Below are 26,597 nucleotides of genomic sequence, written 5' to 3' on the forward strand. Positions count from 1 at the left end.
ATCCTTTTTTATATAGTCCTTGGGCTGCATTTATAGACAAACCTCTCATTAACTTTCTTTGCTTTCCTACCAACAGCTTTTTAAGGGTCCTAATAATTTTTTTAAGAATCTTAAGTCTAAAGATCAGTTTCCTGTGATCTGTGCTCATCTTGGGATCTGAGTAAAGGAGACAAATTGATGTAGAAGAGAAGAGGGCTGGCACCAGCAGTCTTTGAGCTGTTGCCAGCCAATCAGCACCGGCAGTCTGAAGCTGCTTAAGAGCTGCATCTTGTGAAGTTATTAGAAGCATGGAAAGAAGCCTGAACTGGCAAAAGAACCGCCTTGAGAAAGTCTGAAATTAGATGGCTGAGGGGTGATGGAAGACGCATCTTTCTAAATTGCTGAAATCTTGACTTCAGTTAGTCTTTTTTCACAAGACTGTCATAGGGGAGGTTGTTCTGCACTTACAGAATCAGCTAGTAGCCATTAGTGACTAATTAGAATATTGTGAAAGTGCATTATTTCTCCCTTCCTGCACATATCTGAGATCATTATTGTGTGAGTTTCTGGTCTGGATTCTAAATCACAAAGAAACTCTTATGAACTTCTTACTTGTTATTTTAAAAGCAGCCTTAACAAACCAGAGGGACACTTAACAGTGCAACTGAAATGGAATTCGGCTTGTAAACAAAACTAAAAAAAGGAGTGCATTGCATAAAACCTGAAGAGCAAAAACAGTCATTCAGCTGTAAAATGTTAATATGTACTGGTCACTAATGGAGTTCCCTAGGGCTCAGTATAGAGGCCAGTCCTGTTGAACATCTTTATTGATGATCTGGACGACAGGATTGAGTTCACTCTCCAGCAAGCTGTTGTGTGGGGGTGTTGATCTGCAGAGGGTTCTGTGCAGCCAGGTACAATGGACTGAGGCCAGTGGTATGAGATTCTTTATGAAAAAATGCCACGTCCTGTGCCATTCTGTTGGTCTAGATTTTCATGCACTTGATTAAAAATTCTGAGCTTCTTAAAATGACCAGAGTGTATTGAATCTATAGTAGAAAGCATACAAACAAAATAAATTCTCTTCTTCAGTAGTTGAGGTGGGTAATTGAGAGGAAAGATACAATGGCTATTTCTTGTCTTTTGTAGCATTTACTACAACAGGAAAATAATGGAACATAAATACTTGTTTAGCTACCATTCCATTAAAATACACACTTCCTGAAGCTGCCTGACATAAGGAAATAGCTGTGTACAATATTTTGTCTTTGAGCTTCTTTGGCAAACTACATTATTTGAAGCCCTGCATAAACGTAAAGGGTTTTATTTTTTATGCAATATTTTGATGCTGTTTATAAATTGTTTATCTTTTATATAAGTGGTTTTATTGTTTTCACCTCTAATTTAATTAAGTTGTATTGACATTGCAAATATCCTTAGAAAAACCATAAATACCTTATGCAGCCTTCAGGAACAGAAATAAATGCATTGCTGTTACAATGAATTTTTTTATCTTTCATGATTTTTTCTTCTAATACTGTTTATCAATATTTCTATATTTACTCTAATTTTAGTAGGAACTATAGTATTTATTGATAAAATATTCAGATTAATTATCGGTATCTGTACCTAAATTACATTGAAATTGTAATTTGTATACCTAAGCATTTAGCTTCAGTAAGGAGACAGTGATACTAAATAAACTACATGGGTGCTTGAAGTTAGTTACATACATTTAATTTCATTTCATAAGAAATTATGTAGTAATTGAATAATATTTAAATTTAAAGTGGTTGAGATATTTTGAAAGTCCCTGGATTTATTCATAGGCCTAGTATACAGAGTAAATACTAGGAAACATATACAACATGGAAGGAATTCTTTTGGTCATTATTTGTGGGAAAAAAAAAAAATGTGTATGACCTACAAATCAATGTTAAGTGAAAGCAATGTGCTTGATTGGATTCACTGAGTATTCTTGCAGCCTTAACAGCAGTGTACAGCTTCCTAGTTCATGCCAAAGAAGATTTTCAGAAACTTTCACGGATGCATGAGAACATGGAAAAACTCTATCAGAATGTGATGGGGTATTATGCCATTGACCTGAAGAAAGTTTCAGTGGAGGAGTTTTTAACGGACTTAAACAACTTCAGGATGATGTTCATGGTACAATATGTTTATTTTATGCCTAATGTTTCTTAGAACTTGTATTTTGTAACCTTATCTATATGTATGAATTTGTATAATAAGCTGATTTGTGTCACATCTGGCTTCTTTCGATTACATAGCTTAACTTACTGACTACCCTTCTGCAGCAATGTTGTATGAGCATGAGTTTTGTGACAAAATCTGGAAGAGTGATCCAACTAAAGCCTATAGAACTGTAGAAAGATTCATTTTGTCATTTTGCCACCTACTCCTCATTGCAGCCTAATTATTACAAGTTATCATTACAACACACGTACTTAGGTTGCTTGCATGTTTCCCAGTCTTGTTTCGTTTTACTTGGTTAGTTGGATTTTTTAATGATTTCAGACAGGTCTGAAGATTTACCTGGAGAAAAAGACTTCTTTCACAGGTACTAAGAAACAGTTTGAAATGAATATTGCCATCACTTTTGAGAAAAGGGCTTAAACTGTGTCCTAGTTTAGGGAAAATTAGGGAGGAAAACTCCAAATGGGGATTTCCCCAGGGAAATTCTCCCTCCCCACCAACTGCTCCGGGAAGGAAATGCCCCCTCCCCACCAACTGCTCCGGGAAAGGGAAAAAAGAAAAAAATTCTTTGGAGAGAAGTGGAAAAAGCTGTTTATTTAACAGAAATCGAATAATATTAAATAATAAAACCTCTCACTGTTCGATGAGATGACAAGTCTAGGAAGAAAAGTCCTTTTCATGTGGTGCAGCTCGGCTCGCTCAGGTTCTTATCAGTCCCTCTGGCGCTGGAAAGTGCCGAGGCCCAGGCCCCGGTGGGCCACAGGCCTGAGCTCCCGGGGTTTGGCTGGGTGTTCAGTCCAGAGCAGGCTTGCACAGATCCAAGAGAAAAAAAGGAGGAAAAAAAAAGGTCCAGGGAACTCCTCTGCCTCAGCTAGCTAAAACTAACTAAAAGCCAGAGAGAAGCTCTGTCCCGCTGTCTGTCTGTGCTGCAGACACCACAGTCCAGGAGCGGGATGTGGGGGAGTGATGTTTTTCTTTAACACAAACTGAGGCTTCTTCTTCTCCCTCTCTTGCTCTCAAAGCCAGTCTTAAAGGTGCAGAACTTAATATATAACATAAACCAGACCATTGGGGATACCAGTATCATAAAGTCACCTCAGGACAAACTGGAACCCATATTTAGCAACCATTCGGAACATGTAATGATTACTAAGCCTCCGCTGCTTTAGAGTTTAGCAACTAAAACCCTAGATATTATTCGTTGCAACAATTTTGCTTGGCAAGTTACATATGCTAGATTTTTGGGAACAGGGGCATTTATTGTGTTTTCCTAGCTTGATCAGTGCCTAATACGAAGCTCAGTAGTCAGATTTCAGAATTAATAAATATTACAAAATAGTAGTATTACTTTAATTTCTGATGTTTAAACCATGCCTTCCATGTAAATGTCATAGAATTCTGAATGCTTAGGTTCATGTTGAGTTGGAGGCTCTAAGGAAGTAGTTGTGCTTTGCATTAATTTTCCCATATTTCTTCTCTGTGTCTGTAAAATTAGCACTGATGCTAGCCTCTACTTCACAGCAGTGTCATAAAGGTAGATTAATTAATGCTTCAAAACAGTTAGGTATTATTGATGAGCATGATAGAAGAAACCTTGAGGAAAATTAATAATTCTGTCTTGCAGAGCACAGTTTGAAGGTTATGTGAAAAGATGTGTAGATAAGGCATTAAACCCCCCATCATTCAATGACACTAACCAAAATCTTGAGTAGCTGCTCAATTCTGAGGCTTTTCAGAAAAGATCTTTGAGATGCCTAGCATGAGACAAATGAACCGATTTTCAGAATCGTTTAGTATTGGAGTTTGTTACTGAAAGAAACTGCAGGTGATTGTTATCTTAGAAAATTTAGTTCAGAAGACCTGTAAATTTAGTGCTGAAAAAATCAGTGGATTATTAAGAAGCTCAAACTAAAAGACCACTCTTTTAGTCACCAGTAGGTATGGGAGAGTGAAATTCCATCAACTTGTTGTCATGCAAAGTTGATGATTTACATGAAGTATTTTCCTACCTATATTTATATTTTTTATTCTTAATTAATGAAAATATATGAAAAAGTTTTAAAAATCTCTGTGTTTAGATCTGGAGCCCTAGACTTCAGTTTCATAGGTAACTTTGATCTGCATTTTGTATTTCAGTGCTATTTGGTAGTTGTGGCAACTGTTATTTGCACTCTGTGAGCACCAAATTAAAGTACAGTTACTTGGCCAGATCACAAAAAAGGGGTGAAGCATCTTGCCATCTTGAGCTTTAGCTTCCGTGGCTAAGTTCCTGGTACACTCAGTGGAATATCTTAGGTATCAGAGATCCCTGTAATCCTCCCTCTGTACTTTCACAGCATCACAGATATTGCAAGAAAGCTCGTTCCTTTCCTTGAAGGATAAGTTTCATGATGAAGAAATTGTCTAATGGTTAGAATTTTCCTCCAGTTGTAGGAAAGGGAGCAAACATACCTTGAGGTAGCAGCTCTTCCGTCAAAGAGTAGGCTAATTGGGCTAATCATAGGGTATAGAAACCCCTTGCTCCTATTGGTGCTAGGTTACTCTGCAGCAGACACATAACTTCAAGAAGCAGAAGAGCAACCAAGTAAGAGTGTTCCCTAGACTCTATTTTTCCTTTATATGAAGCAAATACTTAAATAAAAATTCGAAACAACCCTGGAAATCACAAGAGAGAGCCCAAGAATGCCTCCAGTTTGGAAAATCTAGGTCTTGGCATTCCACTTACATTTCATGTTGAAAACACATGGGACATGTAGGATAGAATTTGGCCTTAGGGCATATCTTTATGAGAGTTTGAGTGTCTAATCTTGTGTTTAAGTCAAGGGAGATGCATATTTAATTCATTTAGTGGAATTTGGAGAGCTGTCTACCTGATGTCTTAAAGGAGACATAACAACAGAAGTACCTAGTATCCTGGAGAAGTGTCTTAAATAGTACCCAAGACATCATCAGCCTGAAATTTTAAGCTTTGACATAGAATTTGTGGAAAATCACTTTCCTGTTAGAGAAAAGCTCGGGACAAGGTGTGATACTCCAAAGCATCCAATTTACACTGCATATGAAGGTATAAGCTATTAAGTCAGGCCTGTGATTAGAAAGAGTAGACATCTACATTTGAATGACTGCAATCTGAGGCTGAGTCCTACTGATAATATTTTTGGGGAAAAAGTTAGAAATTCCCTTGGTCACTCTATTAGGAGTGTAATTTCTGCCAATATTGTACTTGCCAAGTACCATGTCCTATTTGAATTTTATTCAGTAGTTTATCCAGTAGCTTATTCTACAGACTGCCCAGTCTGAAAATCAGCAAATCATTTGTCAAAATTAATTCAATTAAAAATTTTATCATTTTGTAGGAAGCATCTACCCCCACCCCCAAGAACTTTGACAGTTTGTGACTTTGGAGGAGTCACTGTGAAAATACAGTTTTGCTTTGTATAAAAGATCCATTTCATTGTCGTTTTTTTCATGATGGAAAGCTTATTCTTCTTCAGTTATCCAAAACAAGTTTGTTTTGTTTTTTCCTGAGTGCAGTCTGGATGTTTTCTTGCTAAAAACAAATGAGACATTAATTACCCCTGCAAATTTGCAGTTTTGCCTCAGACCTTGTGAAGATGTTAGCCGTTTTGTAAGAGGGGACACTGATATATTATGAAAGACAGGTTCTGTGTAACTGTTCTGAAAAAAACAACTTTCTGCGATGAAGAATAGGTGCACTTTAATGCAAAAGTAAATTATCAGAGCACTATGAGTTTACCAGTGTACATAGCTAATATTAAAATAATGAAAAGTTAATCCCAAATTACTTCTGTTAAAAATGTATTGAATGTAATAGAGTTTTTTTGCTTAATGTCTGAATATGCAAAATTTTTATTTCAAACCTCTGAAACTCATTGTTCTGTTTTAGCTTCATTGGAAGTTTTGGAGTACATATTTATAATTCAAAATAAACAGTATTGTGTTCGTATTAACCAGAATTTATAAACCCAGTGAATTAATGCATATGTTGATAAGAATAAGAAAAATGCAACACTCTTACCCAGGCAGCCTTGTTTTGCTTGGTATAGTGGTAGCATGAGAAAGAAGAAAGTGTTGAAATTGTTTTAGAACTACAAATGGTCGCATACATTTCTGTAGAACAAGGTGTTTTAGGCAGTTTGAATTCTTCCTACATTAATATGTATTCTTAAGACGTATTTCTTGTTGAATTTAGAATCCTCATTTGGGGGCAATTAGTATGCTTTTAATGTATTTATTCTGTTTGCTTACTCTTCTGAATAAAATGTACTAAATATGGAATGTAAAATACTTACTTGATTTGATAAATTAAGGTTAGTTAGGGGATATGGTTTGAAAGCTTTTTTCTTTGTTTTTAAGGTTCAGCTTTGTTTTTGCTAAGATTCCCATTTTAATGGAACTCCTTATTACTTTTTTCATAGCAAGCTGTAAAAGAAAATATGAGAAGAAGGGAAGCAGAAGAAAAACAGAGACGTGCTAAAGTAGCTAAGGAGAAGGCAGAAAAAGAAAAACTAGAGAGACAACAAAAGAAAAAACGCTTGTTAGAAATGAAAACAGGTAAGTAATGTAGAAAACACATTTTACCAAGCATTTACTGGAAATAAAGCTTCTATTTTTTCATTATCTGAATGTGTTGTGAGAAAAAATCAAAATACATGAATTCTTTTTCACTGATTAAAGTTTTCAGCAAAGAAGTGTTTAAATTTTAGGTTTTTTAAATGAGCTTTCCTAATCGCCTGAGGTTTTGAGTTATAAAATAACTCAAATTGCTGCTTTTTATTTTACCATTGGAATATATTGAACTTTGTGTGACCAAGTGTAAGTTCAGTTATGCTCAGAACCCTTTACGTTACTTGAGAAAAGACATTTTCCAAATCACAAAGCAATTTTCTTTAACTAAGGTTACATACTCATTTTCGTTCTTTTATAAGACTAAGCCCTTCCTGAATTACTTTGTATTTTACTTTGAATATGCCAATTGTTATTTTAACAGGTCCCTATTGAAATGCCTCAAAAACCCCCTCAGCCATGCATTTTAAAAGTTAGTGGTGCAATATTGTCTTTTGTACCAAGAGATGGCAAATGCTGTGAGTGTCCTGTTACTAAAAGAGGTGTCTGATGATCCTCTTTATGCCTGTATTTTATCTTAGACTGAGCTTCAGTAGTCCTTCAGAATGATACATGACTTACTGTGTAAATTGCCACGAGCTAATCTTTTTTTTTGTTCCTGAGCAGATCTTGTTAAACAGTTCCCTACCTAAACCCTGGTTGGCACCTTTGGCATAAATGATTATCTGTCTCTTCCAGTTTTCACTAATAGCCAGAGTAGGTGTGTTTAGTTTCAGAGGTGCTTCAGACCAAAAGTCTTTGATTTACTTTTATAAGCCTATCCATGTTTTGAAGTGTGAGTCTAAAGCTTTCTTGTGGGAAATCAGGTGCTGTTCTCTGAACACAGAAATTCTAATTCTTTAGAAGTACAATTCAAGACCAAATCAGAAAACCACCAGTAACAATCTTTTCAAAGCTATAGAAGATAGAGGAGGCTGCAGAAGACTAGAAAGGGGTAAAAGTGGTGTCTGTATTTAAGCATGATTGGAAATGTTTCAAATGAGATTTCTCTCAGACATGTATGGCATTTTGGATGGAAAATTGATAGTCTTTTAGTCAAAGTTAAAGCTACTCTCAAATCCTGTTCTTCATAATGTCATGTTCGGTCTTCCCAGAATGCAGGTGCCAATGTTGGAGACTTATGTGTTATATACACGTGTATGTAGGCCTCTGATAGTGAACCCTTACACTTCAGCTGATGTGGCAGGCAACTAAGTACTTGTCCTCTACTTGTCTTTAAGTAGCCTGGGGTTTTGATATCATGCAAGTGTACAGAAAGATGTTTATTGTCCTGTGAGTTACTTAAGGTTCAGTTTGGAATGCCTGATCTAAACAGCAGATAGTAAAAGATGGTGCTAGGATCACCTCAAGGTATAAATGTCTTGAGCCTGATATTGACTAAATTGGCCACTGTGAGTTGTTAGGTTTCTTGTGCCTGTTTGCAACATATTTTTAAGTCTAAAAAACCTGAATTTTGGGCGTGGGAAGGAAAGCACATGTGGTAGATTTGTTTGTCAGGGAGGACAACAACAAATATATGAAAAATGAGGTTGTTTTATTTTTTTAATAATGATTATTGTATTGTTATTTTGACAGCCTTACCAAAATTGTATTTACAGTATTTAATTGGAGGCATAATGTAGCTCTAATTTTTTGGAGTTACATAGCCAAAAAAAAAGTGGTTTTTTTTCCTTTTATCCATTTTTTTCCTAGTTATAACTTGTTCATCGAAAGGTTGTCTTCTCATTAAGAATCTGTAAATCAGTCATGTCTGATCTGCTAAAAAATTCATAACCAGGTTCTCTCTCTGTCAAAACACCAAAACACTCTTACCTGAAGTGTGACTGTGGAGTAACTGATTTTTGCTGCCTATTATTTCTTTATATGGTGAGTAGATCAGATGTTAGATTTGTAGGAACATTATTTCACATATTACTTGAATAAAACCCATTGATGTCACCAATCCAGAAGTTATTTTTGAGGTTTCAAAGAGGCGCGTACCTGGGAGAAAAGATGAGAGTGTATATGCTAAATAATGGTTCTTCAATATTTATTTTCCTCACTGGATAGATCACAGTGTACTCTACATCTCAACTATTTTTTTTTAATTTTTTTTTTTTTTTTTTTTTTTGTGTAACATGGTTTTTAACTGAAAATGATTTGAAGATTCGGCATGTCTGTGTATCCCTGTACTATGTGCTACTTCACAGTTTCTTAACTCTTTCTCTTAAACTTCTTTTAAAAACTCTTAAGAATCGTCAACAGCAATAAAAAATCAAAACAAACAAATAAAAAAATCAAAAAAATAATCCAATCCCACTTTACTGGGCTGACAGTCATTAGCAGCACTGGTTGTGCTATTATCTTACCCTTGTGCATTTTTTTGTCATTATCACTATAATTAGTTTTTAGTACCTATCAATCACTACCTCTGCATAGTTCGTGTCTAACATCTGTGTCCTAAATTAAATGTCAGTATAAAATCCCATGGAGCTCATACTGTAGTATGTAGTGTTGGTGATCATGGCTACCAGTGATGCTCCTAGTTGACAGGATGACATACTGAAATTTGAGTTTTTCTGCAAGGGAAGCTAGAATGGAAATAGATTTTTTTTTTTTCTACCCTACTATCTCTCTTAACTTCTCCATGCACAGTTTTGGAACATATTCTTTTATAAAATGGTTTGGTTTCTAGATAGTTCAAATCCTCTTGTCTATCTCTAGGTTAGCAGATGTAAAATGCTTCAGTGTGTTAATTCCTCAGACCACAGAAATGCCTTTGATTTTCTCTTGCTTAGCTGCTGCTCCTTTTCTTAAGGTAAAAGCAATCTTTTCACGGTGCTTGAGGTTGTGCTTTTTTTTCAGTGACCGTTAATTAGCCATTAGTGACTAGTTTATGATTCTGAAGCTTCGCTTTCAGCCTCTACTTCATATCTTTCAAGATGTGAGGTGCTATCCAGTGCTTAAACAGGATTTGTATCGCCGTCCCAAGCTTGTATTAACCACTGGTCTCATTTACAGCACAGACATTTAACCTGCCCCAGATTCTGCTTTGTTCTTGAAGTCCTTTTCTCTGGGTTTTTTCATCTTTCATCTGCTTTTGGAAGCTATTTGAAAAGCAGGGTTTTGTTGCCTATCGTGCTACCTTTGGCTGCATGAGGTGGAGGAAACTACTTTCGCATAAAAGTAACCTACATAATACTGCAGAAGTTTTTAGTTATTTGGGGGGTATTTGCTGACTTTTTTTGCATTGACAAAAACTTAATATAGAATTATAGAATAATAGAATGCTAAGGGGTTAGAATGGACGATAAACCCCCAATCCCCCTCGCCATGTGCAGGGACACTTACATCATAAAATACTATATAACAAAATATAAATTGTGTTAAAATATACCCAGTGTGTGACTTGAGTCAGTAAGTTGCACACAGCATGTTAGGACTGTAATCATACCAGTTTTGAATTAGCTACAACAACAAAAAAGTGAAGTCTAAAAAGGTCATATTAACCCCAAAAGAAAATCAATCTGTATTAAAGGTAACTCCTGAGTTTTAGTTAAACTAATTTCTTCAGGATGAAAATAATAATTTCATTAGTAGTAACTGACATTTATGGCAAATATGAGTTCCAAGGTAGCCCTGTAATATATCAGCCTTCTCAAACTATAATAATCTTTCTTAGCCTATGTTGTGCCTTTGATACACAGGTGACAGCTGAGTCATCTAGATCACAAGTATGCTCTGTCATCCATACTTCTGTATCAGGCTTCTTTTGCCATACTGTTGCACCAAATTCAATGTTGATATGGTCATTTTCTAAAATTAGATATATATGTGTACATTGTGATTAGTCTTCATTAAGTTTTAAATTCAATTTTTTTGTATCTCAGATATAAATATATCAATATTTTATAGTTTGTGAAGTGTGTAGTGTTTTATATATATATATGCAGTATGGCATATTTTAGAAAAACCTGAATATTTTAGGTAGGCTTTACAATATAAATTTTAACCTCCTCTGATAAGATCATAGATTTCTGTTATTATATGGAATAGTTTCATTTGCCCTCTTGCAAATTGTTTTTGAGATTTGGACCTGCAAACCAGTGTCAGATTTACACAGCTCTAAACTGTGGTTTACTAAAGTCTCTATCTCTCCTTCACATCTCAGCAACATGTACCTGTCCTAGTGGTCACAGCTCAAATAGTTCACTGATAAAGAAGTCTGTGAGTCTTCAGTTTATGTAGTAGAAGTATCAGCTTCACATTTTCCTTTCAGCTCCATCCTAACTTGAAAAGTGAGGGGAATTCAGTAAACATTTTGACTAAGTAGTGAGTGATACTTAGTATTTTGAAATTTATGTTAATAAAATCTGTTCTCTAAAGATTCTCTGGATTACAAAATTCTACTCATCGTGAGATGCTTTACTTGCTTTTGTGAAGCCAGATCAAACTATCACACACTATCCTTTCAAAGGTGAATAGCCAGTGAAAGGGGATCTTTATGTAAATGCCACTTTTCTGCATACTATTAACATTCAGATACATACTTTCTCATGCTGTTCAGATGCTTAGTAGAAGCACACCAATCAATTATTTTGATCTTATCAGAATGTAAATAATTCTATAGCTGAGATAATAGCAGCTAAATTTATTGTAATATAATTGAGAACTCCATCATTGTGGCATTTTCATTGTGTCTTACTTTGAATACTATTTAAGTAACAAGCCACTTTTATCAGTGGTTATTTACAAAGATTGCCCTTTTCTTGCATAAAAGCAGTGCAGTAATGCCAAAATGGAGCATCTGATTTCCAATATAGCATATTAGTTTGTTTTCAGTTGTGTTATTCAGTTTCATTTTTATCATAATGATCTGGTTTTAAATAAGTTTTAGTTCATTGAAACAGTTATGACCTTATTTGCAGTCAATTTTGCAGCATTTATTTTTAGAGGTTTTATATATTTTGGAAAAATACCCCACATTTCTGTCTCACAAACTTGCTTAAGAGCCTTTTAGGCTTTAGTTCTTAAAATATTAACTGCTTTATTATTGTCTGCTATTGTTGAGCAATATGAATATTTTCATTAGTTCTGTAGCGTTCTGCAAAACAAAAGGACACCATGGATCCCAGTACCGGTAGTTTAAAAAATGAAAGTAGTAAATGTAATTAGGTAATTAAAGTTCAGGTTCCAACTGATAAAATGCTTACCTTTGAAATTAATAAAAAATCCCCAAAGTTATTTATATTGGTAGGTTCCCTCAAAGACCCCACTTTACCTGCTTAGCTCAAGTTCATAAGACCTCCATTACATTAATTTGTTCTCACTGGAGTAAGAGATTCAGTACTTCTCAAGAGTATTCCTTTTTTTTCTGAGGGAAGTGAAGGACTGTAAAAGTCACTGAAATGACATCATTAGTTTCTAACCTATGCTGGTAATTTTTTGTTTTAAAATGTCTGCTGTTTAATATCCTGAAAAAAATACAGATTTTTGGACAATAGTACATATACTACTACCTTTCAGGAACTCAGGAATATATTTCATTCAATTAAATTTACTGAACAAGGACAAAAGATCTGACAATGTTATATATGACGCAGTCCTAAGGATATATTATTAATATCCAACAAGCATTTTGTGGAAGTTATTTTCTCCAGGTAGCTTCCCCTTTTGGAATTTCAAGTGCTCCACTCAAGTTGGTTCCTCCCTGGTGCTGATAACTTTTTCCTCTTGTTCCCTGATTGCCTCCACTTATCCTCAAATTGGACCCTCTTCACCAAGAGGACTCCTGAGGTCACTTTCTCTTATTTGAATTCATTCTTAAGAATCACTTTTATTAGGAGGCTAGTGGGAAATAACTCTTTTCCATAACTGTGAGGAGTATAACTTCTTCCTCTTTTGTTAAATTACAATGGTAGTAAGAACTCTGAGACCATTTAGAGTTTCTTACTCAATATTTACTCATGTTAATATTTACTGTACAGCTGGTAGTAAGCCCATGAGGGGTTTGGGGAGTAGATCTAATTTTTGCATAATGTCAGTTAAAAAGTCATACATATGAGGAAGGAGATGTGACAGACACTGGCCACAAATCCAGCAGAAAGGAGATATCACTTGATACTTTCCTAAGTATGGAGGTTATTTTTCAGCTAAAATTGTACTGTTTTGACAGTAAAGTATAAATCTGGGTAAATTACTGAGAACATCCAGATGTTCCCTCAAGAGTAATTGGCACATTCATGCTTGAAAAAGATCTCCGAGAATTATAAAATACAGGTATGTTTAATCAAAAAAATCTAAAAGACTCAGTGTGGTACATCTGATGTAAAACATCCGCAGAAGCCACAGCAAAAGATGAGATACAGCAAAACCTTATCTGTTTCCCAGAATTTGATGTTTTTAGTGCAAAAAAGTAGAACTGATCTGAATGTATACTAATTTAATCAACAGCTAGTAGTCACAGGTCATGCTCTAACAAGATGTCAAAGGTGCTAAGTCTTCTGGGACGTGGAGGTTCATGCACTTATTTGCAACCTGTGAGGCTCAGAATGCAGCAACTGCTGTTAGTTTGTACTATGTAGTATCTCTAAAAGAGCAAGTTGTTTAGAAGAAACAATTATTTTCTTAGAAGTGGAATCTTTGGAGGTAGTAGCTGAAAAGTGTTTATGAAACTGAGGTTTACACAAAGCCCAAGGAAAAATAAATAGCAGCTGTGTTTGGAAGAGAGAAAAATAATTAGAACAAACAGAACTGTTGAAAAAATTAAGGGTCAATAAAATAATGTCTGTAGATGAATATTCTCATAAGGCTTGCCATTTATGTTATAGTGGTAAAATTTCTCATCAAATACGAAAACAGTACTGCAAACTTAAAATGCCATTACCATGAAAAACAATTACAGTCTCTGGAGAATTCTGTGGAATTAAGAGCGCTAATGTTTGTACAGATAATAGGTTTTGATTTGAGTGGGCATTTCCTACTCCAAATACTACCTCACATCTCCTCTGAAAGGAGGTAGATATCAGAGTCCTCTAAACTCTCACTCCTGCTATGTGATGCTTTTATTCTCTCAGGTTTTTTTCTGTATCATCAGAAGTTTCTTCTCTCAAGTTGCAGCAGAAGAGAGGAATAAATATCCTTACCAAAGCATTGGAGGATATGCTTTGTTTTTACTTTCCTCAGTCCAAGGTTGTAAAAGAGCCAAGAACCTCCTCTGTAATTGTTGGAAAGCTAGCTGATGGGAAGGTCATGTCTCTGACTCTTCCTTCAAACTGGGTCTGCTGCTGCTTCTATTACTATGCTGTTGGCTAGGACGCTTATCTTCACTCAGCAATACCTCAGTGGTTGTACAGAAGTACAGTTTTGTTACTGCATACCAAAATATTCTTGCTCTGAAGCTTGCTGACAAAAGTTACTTGATTTCTCTGTCAGTTTCTCTCTACTGAAGCCTACTAAATTCAAATACAAAGTCTTTGAATCATGAACAGCTGGAGACCAAGAGACCATTCTAGAAATGTTATTATATATTTATCCTGTCCTTTGTATAGATGTTTGCTGTCAGCTACTAGTGCACAAAGGATGCAGGGGTAGGTGGGCTAGTGGTCTGATTTTCCTGGGTATTCTTAGGCACTTATACCTACCCACCCCAAGACCAAAGGGTCTTTCCCACCCAAAACTGTCCAGAAGTTTTCCTTAGAGTAAGTTCAGTCATGTAATCCAGGCAGAACTTTAGCACTCCACTGGTGAAAAATTATTTAACTTGAAAATTTCCTTGAGCCCCTCATCTCTGTAGCACAACTTTCAGTATGAGTAATCATTATGTATATTTTATAATTTATTAGCTGTTTATAAATTTAAATGGAAACCGTACTGTGCTCAATGAGCTCCTTCAGAGGCACACAGTAAACAAGAGTTAAAATGTTCACACACATCCACACAGGTATATTATGTTCAGCTCTATATATTCTTTTAAGAAGTTATGTTCAATTAATAATGCTCCTATAGTTGGTCTTCCTGCTTTCTAAATGAAATTGTAATTGATTCAACTCAATAATAGATGTTTGTATTTTTTCCCTCTGTGAAATAAAACTAATGAAAATACTAGTTTTTGGCTAGTCTGGAAAGCAGATTGGTTGTTCTTGTTAGCGTCATTGGAGTTATGTGTAAAGAAAATGGGAAAATAGTAAATAGTAGCAGTAAATTAGTAAAAAATAGTTTTAATTAGTTTTAATAGTAAAACTAAATAGTAAAATTAGTTTTAATAGTAAAGTATGTTGACTGATTTCTTCATATGTAGTTCATAATAGTTCTTGCTGCTAGCTGTCTTTTCAAATCATAGCCTTAGATAATCTGAGTGCATAAGGCTGATCTATTTTAGTTATAAGCAATTAAGTAAAACTAAAAGAAACTTAGCATTGTTCTCAATGAAGGCTTTAGCAGGCTTTTTTTTTCCCCACTAAAAAGTCACAGCATCCCAAGTGAATAGGAAAAAGGCTATAAAAAGATTGAGTCTTTCGACTGGCTTTAAAAAATATTATCAGGTAATGCAATATAAAATATATTACTAGAATATTCTGTTTTGTTAAGCTGGTGAGAGAGTATAGGTGTGTATATGAAATTCAGTGGGCTTAGTAAAAAAGTAACCTGTTTGTAATCAGTTTATGCTCGTTGCCTAGTGTCCTCTCTGGGCATCTCTAAGATGAGTCTGGTGCAGTCACCTTTACACCCCACATAGTTCCCTGCAGGTGCTTGTATATATTGATAAGATCCCCCTGAGCCTTCTCCTTTCAGGCTGAACAGTCCTAGCTCTCTCAGTGTGTTCTCATATGAGAGGTGCTCTAATCCCTTTAGCGTCTTCTTGGCCGTTAACTTTGCTTGGATATGTTTGTGTCTCCCTTGTACAGCCAGAGCTGGACTCAGCACTGCAAATGTGTCTCACCAGTGCTGCGCAGAGGGGAAGGATGCCCTCTTGTGACCTGCTGGCAATGTTTTTCTTTGGTCATCATTTCCACAGAGCCACAATACTCACTCATGATCAATATGTTGTCCACCAGAATCCCCAATTATTTTTTTTAAATATGTTTTCCAGCCAGTTAGCCCCCAACCTGTGCTCCTGCATGAGGTGTCACCTCATCACATACAAGTCTTTTCTTGGATTTCGTTAGCATGCTTATGTGCCAATTTCCCTGACTTTTCAAGGTTCTTCTGAATGGGTGAGCCATTACTTTGAATTTTGCACCATGTGCAAACTTGATCAGAGTGCACTCTATTCCATCATTCAGGTCATGAAGGAAGATGTAAAGAATATTATCCCCAGTGTCAAGGCCTGGGGTACACAACTTCAAAGGCTTGGTGTTCTGTTCATTCTTTTATAAGTCCAGTTTACCTGAATGTCTCTCAGAAACATTTGCTCTGACAGTCATTCTACTGGATCTGGCACCAGTGTCAATAAAACTGGATAATCTCTGTGGAAAACTCTGTGTGAGTTTACAGTGGCTTTTTTCTGTTGTCTTAGAAAGAGGAGACTTACAGACTCACAATGAACATCAGAAAGGTTTTATTAACATTTTTATTAAAAAGCTCAATATTAAGACATTTTGACTCTCAGTCCCATTACTTAAATAGGAAATTGTGATCCATCTGAGATGCAGGATTTGGTACCTTACATGGATTTTTGTATCTCTGTGGTAAAGAGACACCTCTTACTACAGTTTACCTTTTGGTTTTGTCATAGGAACTATCTTAAATTAAATTTGTGTAGGTACCAACCTTAATTTCAACAGCTGCCTTGAAAGTGACAGCTGTCTTTCATACTTCATAAAGGGTGGAATTTATTTTGAATTTAACTTGTCTTAAACTCTCTGGAGCTTGGGACCCTCTTTATTCATATGCTTAGAGTCAAAATGTATCTATTTCTTAACCATGAAAGTACTCTAGGACAGCTCAACAATGGACCACTTTATCAAGAGCAAACAAGATGGCATGAAACCTACTTTTCTTAGCTAGATTTATGGAACGGGTGCATCATTCATTAGGAGATATCATACCTTTTTAGAGTATACTTAGCATGGGCTCTGAAGCACTATCAAACACTTTCTACTTTGTGTTGGGCATAAGTAAGAAGTGTAACTCTTCTGGTACTGGACTAGAGTGTTGATTTGAAATGTGAGATAAGTGCACGTGTTTTATTTTTGGAAGGGCTGTTATATGTGTTTAGAAGTCACTGCAAATAGTGATATTTTTCTGAAGTCGGATTTAGTGCTTCTAAATCTAAAAGGAGCTGTCCTTTCAGCCAGTCCATCCAAGGCACATTTGGCAGCTATTTCTTCTTGTTACTGTACACTGGAAAGTTTAATTCTCTAACTGTATTGTAACAAGGTCTTCCAGAATTTTATCAGTGTCAAAGGAATCCCTGTGTTCTGGGTCATGCCTCTAGTTTGTGCGCTGTTACTGACTATCAGACTGATAGTCTTAACACACCTGGCAATGAAGATTATCTGGTTGCTGCTATGCCTTTTACCAGAAAATATTCAAAGCCTTAGAATAGGTTCAAGTTGTAGTCTATATATCCTGTGCATTTTCTGGACAAGCTTGCGCTTATCATCCACCCACAATTTCTTTGTAAAATTGTATCTGAATTTCATTGGTATGAAGAGTTTAGGTAGTCATGGCTAAGCGTGTTACAATTGAAACATTAAGCTTGCTTTATAGTTTTATGTTTACAATGCAAAAGCCTTCAAAAAGTCTTCTGCCCTGATAGTATGTATGGCTGAAAGATCTAGAAATTGTTCACATCAGCACTATGAATACTGCACAGAATCGGTCTGCCTCTGAGACTGAAAAGATGGAATCCACATCCAAAACATTGGAGCTCAGTGCTGCACTGATGGCTTAAATTATCTTCCTCTCTGTAATCTGCTGTTCAGCTTCCTGGAGCCTAAGTCATTCAAAACTACTCATAGCTTAACCTTTCCTCTTGTGATTTTGTTCTGACAATGTTACTTCAAGTTTTACTCAGGTGTAGGCCTTTTATCAGTTGAGTAGTGCTTTGTAGCCTACACTAATCACACTTAGTCCTTATACAAACAAATAAAGGACTTCTCATAATGTCTTTAAAGTATAAGTACATTAATAAAGTTAAAAGATGTAACTTTCTTTTTTCATTCCTTGTTCAAATAGTATAGAAACATCTCAGCTGTCCCTGTCCCAAGCCTGGTAATCATTTGCCACTGAAATTTTTGTACATAAATGCACAAGACATGATGGAGCTAAACCTGGAAGAAGGCTGTGAAGGGCTTACATTTTAGTCAGTCAAAAACTGGTTGCAGTATATCTAACTTGAATTATGTCCTGAGTGGAGGAGAAAGGAAAAAAGCAGTCTGTGTTTTAGCAAACAAGAGTAAAAAATTATAAATTCTGCTATGTGCTGAATTGAGAGGATTTAATTCTTAAGATGAGGAAAACAAATCAAACAGCTTAATTATATTCAATTAAATAATTAAGTATAATTAATAATATAATTAATAATATAATTTAACAAACTCCAAGTTTGTTGATAAATTATATAAAGGCTTGAGTGCTCCCATGGAGTTAGGTCAAAGATGAAACAAAGATAATTAAACTTGGCTATCCACATAACTTCAGGAGTAGCCCTTGAGGTTTTCCACCCTTTTCCTTATGTAACAGCTATGGAATTTGTAATGTCTCTTTTTAATGTATGTATTTGTCCAAGTTGTGTAGTTTGAGTTTCACGTGAAACTTAGTTTCATGTTTGGTTTTAGGAGCTGGTCCTTTTCATTACCTACAGTATAGCACAAAGCTGCTTGTACTTGCAATGCCATAAATAAAGGCAGGTGGAAGATGGTAGTCAAAATTCCTGTAGCTTAATCTCTTAAGTGTACAGATTGAGTAAGCAACATCAATAGACACCATGCTAAAGAATCCCTGATTTGCTTTTTTGAAATTTCTTAGTGTTTTCTTTTGTGAGAAGAGTAGCTGAACAAAGCTTTGTTTCTGTGACAAGGAAACAGGCATATTATTGTTTTCTCCTGATAAAGTGAACTTTTGGTGTCCTGGTGTTCTGTGATTTATTTTATATTACACAGGTTCAGGGGAACTGTATAAAGAAAAAATTTTTCATCCAAAATAATCTTGTTACAACACTTTATAAAACCATATTGGTAATGATATTTGTGATTCTATCATGTCAGTGGACTACTGTTCCTGGAATTATGGTATTTATAATTTGTTCTTAGTACATGAAATGCAGATGTCACTACTAACTGCAGTATCTGTTGCTATTGTTATAAGACATTATAGGTGCACATGTAACGCTAATGATACTCAGTGCACTAGAAGAGAAGGGTCTTTAATATTCTTAACATTTTTAAAGATGTAATTATGAAATTAGATAGTTTATATCTGACTTGGCACTGAAATGTCAAGGGCAAGACTCACTGGCTACTTTGGAAAGTTTACTTCTCCTTTAGATGGTATTTAAAAGACAGTTGTATGAGTTTTAATTAGGTATGATATTAAAAAAGAATTTAAATCTTCTATTCTGCAGTTGAGGGAAAAGAGATCATTTAAATCATAAAAGGGTATCTTTCTCAAAGGAATTAATGTGGGCTATGTAGCTATCTGCAAGCCAACTAGAATTCCTAGTTCTATGATGTCAAAAGATTGATACATTTGACTAATTAGGAAGCCGGTTGGGACTGGTGCCAGTCATCTGCAGCAGCTTGTGAAAGCCGATTTAAAGGTCCCTTAGGAAGTGTTAATATCAAACAGTATTTGTGACTCTTGTACTGTCATGGTAGCAATTTTGTATACAGCTCTCCCAAGGTAATTTAAAAGATTTCTCAAATACTGCATGGTAGACTCTCATTTCTTAATCTTTCCATCATTATTGGACAACATTATTAATAATTCAACAACATTATTAATAGTGTGGGTACTGACAGTTACCTGCGTAACTTGACAGAAGTTGTCACAGTCAGCTGCTGATGTAAGTATCAGAAACCAGAATTTGGAACCTACTGAAACTGTACGAGTTTGAAAACCAGGCTTTCTATGTGTTTTGGCTACAAAGACTGTTAAGTATGAATGATTTTATTTGCAGTGGTTAGCTTGTTTCAATGCATCCATGTATACAGGACAACTATTAGAGGAGTTTTTCAATTCAATTTTCAATCTACTACGATTTATTCTTCTAGTACTGTTTTGCATGTCAGTGGAAGCAGTAATCTATAATCCACTTTGTGACTACCAGAATATTTCAGATAAATGTGAAAAACAGGTAGTGGGATGTAAATGCTGCAGCTTTACTACAAGAAGTTGTGGGTTTGCAATATTTCTGTTTCATTATTTTAAAGCTGGTTTGTTTAGGGTTTTTGGTTTTGGTTTTTTTGTTTGTTTGTTTGTTTTGTTTTGTTTTTTTTTTAATTTATTTGATGAGCCTTTTTATAGTAACCAGGTTTTTTTTTATACTGCAAATTGTTCAGTTTTTAAAATCACTATGAAATCTGTAGTAGTCTTCGACAGGCTTAAGAGGAAACAGATGACATGCTGAAATAGCATTGAAATTTTTCTTCTGTTATTCCTGCTTCCTAAAACAAAACTTAAGAACTCTTTTCTATAGATGCTAATGGTATCATTTTGGTGACTGTAATACTATTTAGTGTTTTCTGAATAGCTATTGCCCAAAATGCTTATAAGCTTTCCTCCAGCATTCATGTTCATTAGTGTAACTAACGGCTTGGTAAAATTTCTTCAGGCATCGTGTTGGTTTGAAATATTCACTGACTATATTCATTCCAGACATTAGTATCTTAGAGAAGTGCATGACATCAGATGGAGAAAGTTAAACAAATAACAAAAAAAACCCCTACCAAACCAACAACAAAGAAAACACTACAAAAAAACCCTCAAAATCAAAATAAAAAAAGCAAACCAAAAAGCAAACCTGAACAATAGGAAGCTGAAGACATAGTCTGACTGATTTTTTTTAAAGAAGGTATATTCCAAGCCATACTAATAGGTGTGGTTGCCCATTAGTCATAAGAGAGCAAACTTCAGTGTAATAAAGCAAACACAAAACAAAATGAAAAAACATTCTGTATTTCAGTCTTCATGTTTATTCTATACCTGCCATAAATATAAATACTAGGCAAAATTATGATTTATTTGCTAATTTTTACTTATTTGGTTTTGTGTATAGCACTTTTGTCTAAGGTTGAAAACTAGTCTGGTAGTACAGAGTATAGAGAAAAGAGAAGAACTAAGGGGTACTGTTACCTGGATACAAAGCTGGCTGGATGGCTGAGCCCAAAGCGTGGTGGTGAGTAGTTACATCCTGCTGATGGCTGGCCATGAGTAGCCCTCCACAGGGCTCAGTGTTGGTCCCTGTCCTGATTAGTATCTTTGTCAATATTCTGGATGAGGGAATTGAGTGTCCCCTCAGTCAGTTTGCAGATGACACCAAGCTGGGTGGCAGGTGTTGAATTGCTGGAGGACAGAAAGGCTCTGCAGAGGTGTCTGAATAAGCTAGATCAGTGGGTTGAGGCCAGTTGTATCAGGTTCAACAAGGCCAACTGGTGGGTCCTGGATATGGGTCAGTGCTACAGGCTGCGTGTGGCTGAAAGCTGCCCAGTGGAAAGGGACCTGGGGGTGCTGATTGACAGCAGCTGAAAGTGAGCCAGCATGTGTGCTCAGGTGGCCAAGAAGGCCACTGGCATCTTGGTTTGTGTCAGCAATCCTGTGGCCAGCAGGACCAGGGCAATGATTGCCCCCTGTACTCAGCGTCTTGTTATATGCACCAGGTTGTTTAGATCCTGATTTGCATGTTCACTGTTAGTGGTAACTGATGGCTCTATCCAAGATGTGTGTTGACCTAGGGAGTTTTGCCCAGTGGGGTATAATGAGATTTCTATCTTTTTATTTCTCTGTGGAGATATTTTGTTGTGTGGTTAATCCCTGGAGTTCTGTTCTTTGCCCTCCTATGCATACATACACAGTGGGGTAACAAGGTTCAAAAGTACGACACTTTCTGATGTGTTTATTTAAGGAAGTAAAAGGAAAGTGTTTAATATTTGCATTTGGTTACTGTGTCAGAGTAACATTCATAATTCTTTTGGGGGTTATTATATACCCGTGTATATTATTAGGCATTATAAGCATTTATTCGACAAGTAGAATTTTCCTGAAGTACATCAATTATTTAGTATTGGCCAGAGGTTATTAAATGTGAACGGAAAATGGCTTTTGATTAAAGCTACCTGTGGGTATCACTGTATCCTATCCAGTCCAATTCTGTTCACTCTGCTCCCTACTGAGAAACAATTTCAACTTTTTATCACAATAACTGAATGATCTTTTGTCAAATGTAACAAATCATATAAGGGACAGCTCTTGAAAGCTGACATGAGACTGATTATTTGCAGTTGTAGAAGGGTACTGAAATGAAAATATGAGTGAAATGACATTTTGCTTAAAACTATGCTCGACTCTGCATAGTGAAAGAGGAATGTGAAATGAGTGGAATAGAATTTGGTCTAGTTCAATCTCTAGAAGACCAAATCTGCTGTGGTTAATTGCAAGAGAACAATTTGTAAATATTAAAGCACTGGGTCAAAGTCTGAAATTGATGGTTTTAATAATACTGTTGGTATCCATTATTATTGGCTTCTGTTGGTATTATTCTTTATGCTTTGATATTGCTATGGTAACCAAGGGGGTTCCTTCTTTTTCCTTTACAGAAGGTGAGGAGACTGGAGTGATGGATAGCCTGTTGGAGGCCTTGCAGTCAGGTGCGGCTTTTCGAGACCAAAGGAGAAGGACACCAAGGTCCAAAGGTGAATATTCTATTTTAGATTTTATTTCCCAGAGAAAGTTAAAAGCATTACGAGTCCAGTGCTCTAGAATGTAGATACTGTCAGGTTTAATTCGTCTGTGCAAGGACAGTTTTCAGGGATGTTCAGACTGTTGCTTATATCAGTAGGACTGGAAATTAATGTTCTAAACTTATTATAGCCAGATAATTATGACGAGACTTTTCAACACAGCCAAATGTATTTTAACTTTTTAGGGCTTGTAGTTGAATGGGGGAAGTGAAAGTTATCGTGCTGCATAAGCGAGTCTGAGCCAAATTATTTCTCTGGTATATAACTGTCATTTATTCCAAGAAATACCTAACTCTTTTCCTAAATTCCTAAACTTCTGCTTTGTAATGTTGTTGTAATGTACTCTAGTAGCTTTCTAAGAGGTGTTTTATTTCCATTGTTTCTTTGCTTTTGCAGACATACCACAAAATGTCAGTCCAACCACACAGCGGCCTGTGCTGAAAGCTTGTAACCATGGTAATGAACTATATTCATGAATTGCATGCACTTCTTAGCTTAGCTTATGTAGTTGATCTGTGCTTTCAAGACTGCTGTGATTATTTTTTCGGTTTTGTACATTAGTGGAGTACTAAACCATATTAGAATTTGCTTTTTAAGAATCATATGAATATTACATCCTGAAACTATTCTTACTGATTACTCTGCAAAGCTCTTCTATCTTTTGTGGGATTTTATTTATTTAAATTTTGATTATGTTTTTAAATGTAGTACTTTCATAATCCTTAAGAATTATTATGCAAGTTGTTTAGGATTTATGGAACTGTAACAGAAAGGATTGCATAATATTTTAAGTGCTACTAAGTGCCTATTATATCAAATCTGAGAACTTTTGGTATTCATTCTGTGTTTCTTTGTCTTGGTTTTCTTGGTGCTATAGCTGGAATGGTTTAAGCTATTGTTTATCAGAATAATTCAAAAGAAGTGTTGTCTCAACAAAGTTATAGTAAATGTTTATTTGCAAACTGCTGAACTGTCTCACTGTAATCAGTAGGACAAGTGTTCTTCTTACAAAAAAAGTTACAATGTAGGTGTGGGTGCCTGCTAGATTTATTAGATAGTCAGTCTACAGACTATTAGTATATTGGCTGAGTTTTAATGAAGCTTGAGTCAAGAGTTGCTCATGACTGGTGGTCTCAGGAAAAAGTTTGTATCTGTAGTCTTTCTGTTAAAGAGAAATTTTCATAATGGCAAAAAAAAAAATTATCTTAATTTTTAAAGCAGATTGCACTATTTCTTGATGTTTAAATGGACTGCGGGTTTTATAAAGTAGATGTTATAAAAGCAATTGTATTAATTAATTATACATCATGTTTATTTCTCTAAGTGAGTGTAGCAAAAAACCCCCAAACCTGTTGAATTTGGCATATAAACAAAAATAGAAGAAAATAGAGCTGAAAGGACAGTTTGTACATAATTATAGAAATTGGATCAAAGAGAAATCAAGTATATTTGACAGGTACTTGTCTAGCACATAACATATTGATATTTGTGTAATGACTATAGAGCACATCTGAATTTATCCTGTAAGTGTTTCTGCTTGTAAGTGCACTCATATTGAATATTGCTTCTTATCAGCACATTCCATCTAGGTAGCTGTCTGTGGCAGACTGTAGCTTAAAATTTTCAAACTTAACTGCCTTTGGTCAAACATTATGGCCATATTTCAGATTAAAAAACAAAGTAACAAAAACACACTCACCAAAATTTTAATGCCAAAAAGTGTTAATCTAAACCATGGACAGATTTGTACATCAGATGGATATAATTTGGTGCTAAAGTTTGAAGTTCAGATACCTGCTTTGGAAGAAAAGTAAACTCTTGGATTTTTTGTTGTTTTTACCAAAGTCAGTTTTTCCATAGAGCATTTTAAGACAGTCTAATTCTAAGACATTTTAAAATTAATTCAGTGTTTCTTTCACTTGTTTTGTTAACTCAGAAACAGGCTAGTACAGATCTGAGCTTGATTTTAAGGAATTCATTAGCATGTTTTTGATTTGTTGACACTTGTAACAATGTCTGTGTGTTACATCTTCCTACCTTGAGCCAAATAGATCACCAAACCTGGTTTAGATTATGGTGAGTTCAAAGCCTTTTTTTCTTGTTTAGTAGAAATATATGGTCATTTAGGTTACATACTGTCTGGAATGAATGCTAGATGCTGAGTGTCAAAGTCAATTTTGGGTAATAATAACTTTAATGAAATTAATGTGGTCAGTCAAGATTGGAATTATAATGATAAAGTTTCTTTAATTTTCTCTTTCTGAGTTCAGCAATAGATGATGTCAGTATTGTTCTCTGTATAATTTTTTCTTCTTTGTATCTGATGTATAGATACATGCTTAATAGCCTGTTCTTTCTATCTAAATGTGTATAATAAGTGATGAGTGGTCTATTACATATACACCATACAAGCAAGAAGTCTGTGACTTCAGCCCACTTCAGAAAAAGTGGAATATGTTATTAAACAGAAGTATTGGCTTGGTCGTTCCTAATTTGCTATTTTTTTTTCCCAACCTAAAATTTCAAATGGATGCCAAATTTTATATCATGGGAAAAAAACAAATCACTGTCTTACTGTAAGGCTAAAATATGTGGAGATTACTGAAAGTCCTTAAGTAGCAATTCAAGCACTCTACATGTTCAATTCTCTACTGGTTTTGGCTGTTTGGGTTAACTGGTAACTGGTTTGGTTACTGTTTATCCTGCTGAGACTGACAGATTCACTTACAGGAGATATATTCTATTAAGGCACACAGCAGATTCATACCTAGGATTCATCGTACAGTCAAAAAGAATTGCAAGCCATGACTTGAAATGTCTGTCCTGAATCCTTTTGAGTGTAGTAATCTCTGCTGTGTAGGTGCCATCAAGTTCTAACTAATCTCTTCTGTTTCAAAACACAACCAACCAAATTAATAAAATCTAGTTTAGTCTTTATGATTAAAGATATTTATCTTTAAAAAGTGGAAACCAAATCAGATCCAAGCATAAATAGTGTTATAACCCTAATCTGGCAATTAAGTACCTTGCAGCCACATGCTTTTTCTTCCCTTCTGGGATGGAAAAAGTTAAAGCTCATGGGTTGAAAAAAGAACAGTGTAATAATTGAAGTAGGTTAATAATACTAATACTACTACTACTACTAATAGTGATAGGGAGGAGTAGAAGGAGGAGAGGAGTAAAGAGTGCAGGGAGAAGAATGAAACACAAGAGAAACAAGATCCACAATTGCTCACCACTGTGGACCAACGCTGAGCCAGTCTCTTCCTCCCAATCAACATCATGTGACATCTTCCACAGTTTGCATGCTGAGCCTGATGCCATATGGTATGGAGTATCCCTTTGGCCACTTCGGGTCAGCTGTCCCAGCTATGCTCCTCCCAGGTTTATTGTGCTTCTGCCCACTGAGCAGGGCACATGGAGAGCACGTGAGCATCACAGATTATGGAACCTGAAAGTTCCTTGACTTGGGTAAGCACTGCTGTGCCACAACTTAAACATCAGTGTGTTATCAACATCCTTTGTAGACTCAATTCAAAACAGAGCACTGTACCAGTTACTAGGAAGGAAATTAACTCTATCCCACACAAACAGAGGTTCTGTGTCTCACAGGGCATGACAAGGGAGAGAGAAATACAGTCTGAATGCACACTTTTTTCCATAGCTGTCATATAAATGGAAGCAGGAAAGAAATTTTTCTAACTATTGCCAATGTCACCCTCAGTACAATGCTACACAAGGTATCAAACTAGCATGAGCTTTTCAGGCTGTGCCAAACCCTACAACACTACCTGAACCACTACACAGCCTTAGCCAAACCCTGTAAAACAAAATAATACAGAGGAGCAAGCCAATGCTGCTCAGGGCTAGAAGTTA

At 35.6% G+C, this 26,597-nt stretch overlaps 1 protein-coding gene across 7 annotated transcripts in view; it reads left to right on the plus strand.

Annotated features, from left to right (window-relative positions):
- The window catches only part of DIAPH3 (diaphanous related formin 3), a 203,669-nt gene that overhangs the window by 124,379 nt on the left and 52,693 nt on the right, over positions 1-26,597 (plus strand). For 3 of the 7 annotated variants that reach the window (XM_023932632.2, XM_086881142.1, XM_023932757.2), the window contains 4 exons: positions 1,981-2,145; positions 6,633-6,768; positions 22,578-22,673; positions 23,118-23,177. In XM_023932632.2, coding sequence (XP_023788400.2) covers positions 1,981-2,145; positions 6,633-6,768; positions 22,578-22,673; positions 23,118-23,177 — 457 coding nt within the window. Of the gene's footprint in view, positions 1-1,975; positions 2,146-6,632; positions 6,769-22,577; positions 22,674-23,117; positions 23,178-24,657; positions 24,798-26,597 lie in introns of all 7 variants that reach the window. The other 4 variants (XR_015284567.1, XR_015284566.1, XR_015284568.1 and 1 more) reach the window with 3 other exon arrangements.

This window comes from Cyanistes caeruleus, chromosome 3, assembly GCF_971803275.1.
Source record: "Cyanistes caeruleus chromosome 3, bCyaCae1.hap1.1, whole genome shotgun sequence".
Taxonomy (NCBI): Eukaryota; Metazoa; Chordata; class Aves; order Passeriformes; family Paridae; genus Cyanistes; species Cyanistes caeruleus.